The 1810-nt window shown below is 46.5% G+C and overlaps 1 protein-coding gene across 1 annotated transcript in view; it reads left to right on the top strand.

The window, feature by feature from the left end:
* The window catches only part of LOC104507347 (histone-lysine N-methyltransferase 2C-like), a gene marked incomplete at its 5' end in the record, with an annotated part of 2186 nt that extends 1221 nt beyond the window's left edge, over positions 1–965 (top strand). The window contains one exon of the mRNA XM_010148594.1: positions 136–965. Within this exon, the coding sequence (XP_010146896.1) occupies positions 136–228 (93 nt within the window). The remainder of the gene's footprint in view (positions 1–135) is intronic.
* Positions 966–1810: the final 845 nt, after the last annotated feature.

Consider the following 1810-nt stretch of genomic DNA (forward strand, 5'->3'; position numbering starts at 1 on the left):
TCCCCTCTTCCCTCTTCCACCTCGCCCCTTCCCAGCAGGGCGGCCGCCGGCCGCTCTCGCCTTGGAGCTGGAGGCACAAGGAGAGCTGCGCCGAGTCCCAGATGTTCCGTAACCATTCTCCTCCGTCTCCTCCAGCTTTGCTACGACTACAAGTTTGATTTTGAGGATGACCAGCACAAGATTCCATGTCACTGTGGAGCTGTAAACTGCCGGAAGTGGATGAACTAGAAGGCATTCCTTGCTGTCTTTGAGGGTCGCTTGTCCCTAGGAGGAGGAAGTGATTCACCTTTTGATTTTGTCGACGGAAACTTGTTGCCTTCTCGAAGGGGGGAAAAACCCAAACCGGAATCACTTCTCAAGTGCAGGTTTCTACTCCAGGATTGAAAAAAGGAAGAGAAAATCCGAACAAGCACCAGGAGCAAGGCGGCAAAACCCGAAGCGAACTTTCCGGAGCCGTGGAGGTTAAACGGGATTAGCGGAACGGTCCAGCACTTTTGTTTCTGAGCTCACTGAGGAGGAACTGTTGGACTTGGGCAAAGAACCGTGGCTGACCTGCGGGGGCGCGGGCGGGCGTTTATGAATGTAAGACTGAAATCACCAGCGAAAGGGAGAAGTCCAAAGTGCTGGCCACAGCCTTATTTGATAAAGGGGCAGGCCCTCTGATTAAAGAAGAGTTTTAAATAAAAGTAGACACCACTGAACAAGGAATGTACTGAAACGACTTCCTTAGGGATAGAGCTAAGGGAAAAAATAACTTGCACTAAAATACATTTAAATACTTGATTCCATGAGTCAGTTTATTGTAGTTTTTGATTTCTGTAAAATAAGAGAACCTTTTTGTATTTATTATTGAATAAGTGAATGAAGCTATTTTTAAAAAGAAAGTTAGAAGAAAGCCAAGCTGCTGCTGTTACCTGCAGAACTAACAAACTCTGTTACTTTGTACAAAAGTGTAAATATTTTGAGAGAAAAAACCCACAAAAAAGCAAACAAAAAAAACAACCCAGTATAAAATAGTGATTGACCAAATGCTACCAGACTCCGCGGCAGGTCGGGTGCTCACACACGGCGTCGGTCGGGCTGTCACGATACGAGCTCGCGGGGGCTGGGGTCGCGGCCGTCGCGACGGCGGGTCTTACCGCAGGTTTCTCCGGGGGGAGCCCGAAGCCTGGGGAGGGCGTGGAGGGGCCAGCTCTGACGTGCGCAGCTGCGAGGGGGGAGATTCAGCTGCGTTTCAGTTGTGTTATATTGTTGCATCCCTATTTCTTCAGTCAGGTTTTGGTTTTTGGTTTGTTTTTTTTTTTGTGCTTACGATTTGTGATAACTGTGAATAACCGCTAAACCCACCCAAAACAGAGGCTGAGCGCTGTTTTTCCTTCAGCAAAAGCAGATGCGGGAGGAGGGGAGCATTCAGCCTGCGGTAAACGGTGTGAAGAGCGTAGAGCAGCGTAGTCGGAGCCGAGGTCGGCCTTGCCCAGGAGGAGAGTGAGACGTAACGCGCTCGCAGCTGCAGGACTCTGGCAATAGGGGTTTGGAAAGTGTAATTTAAAGATGTGTTTGTATGGATTGGTTTTGTTTACATTTCTTTAAAAAAAAAATAAAATAAACACTGTTTTGTGTTTGCTTGTAGAAATTTAATCAGCATTTTGAACCGGGTTAGCTTTTTATTTTGTACTTAAAATTCTGGTACTGACACTTCACAGGCTAAAGAGAAAAAAAAAATGAAGTTTTTTTGTGTGCACAACTAAAGTGGACTGTAAACTGTTGGTATATTCAGTGCTACAGTTCTGAACCTGTAATGTATATGGCA

Source organism: Eurypyga helias, unplaced genomic scaffold (assembly GCF_000690775.1).
Source record: "Eurypyga helias isolate BGI_N326 unplaced genomic scaffold, ASM69077v1 scaffold24003, whole genome shotgun sequence".
Taxonomy (NCBI): Eukaryota; Metazoa; Chordata; class Aves; order Eurypygiformes; family Eurypygidae; genus Eurypyga; species Eurypyga helias.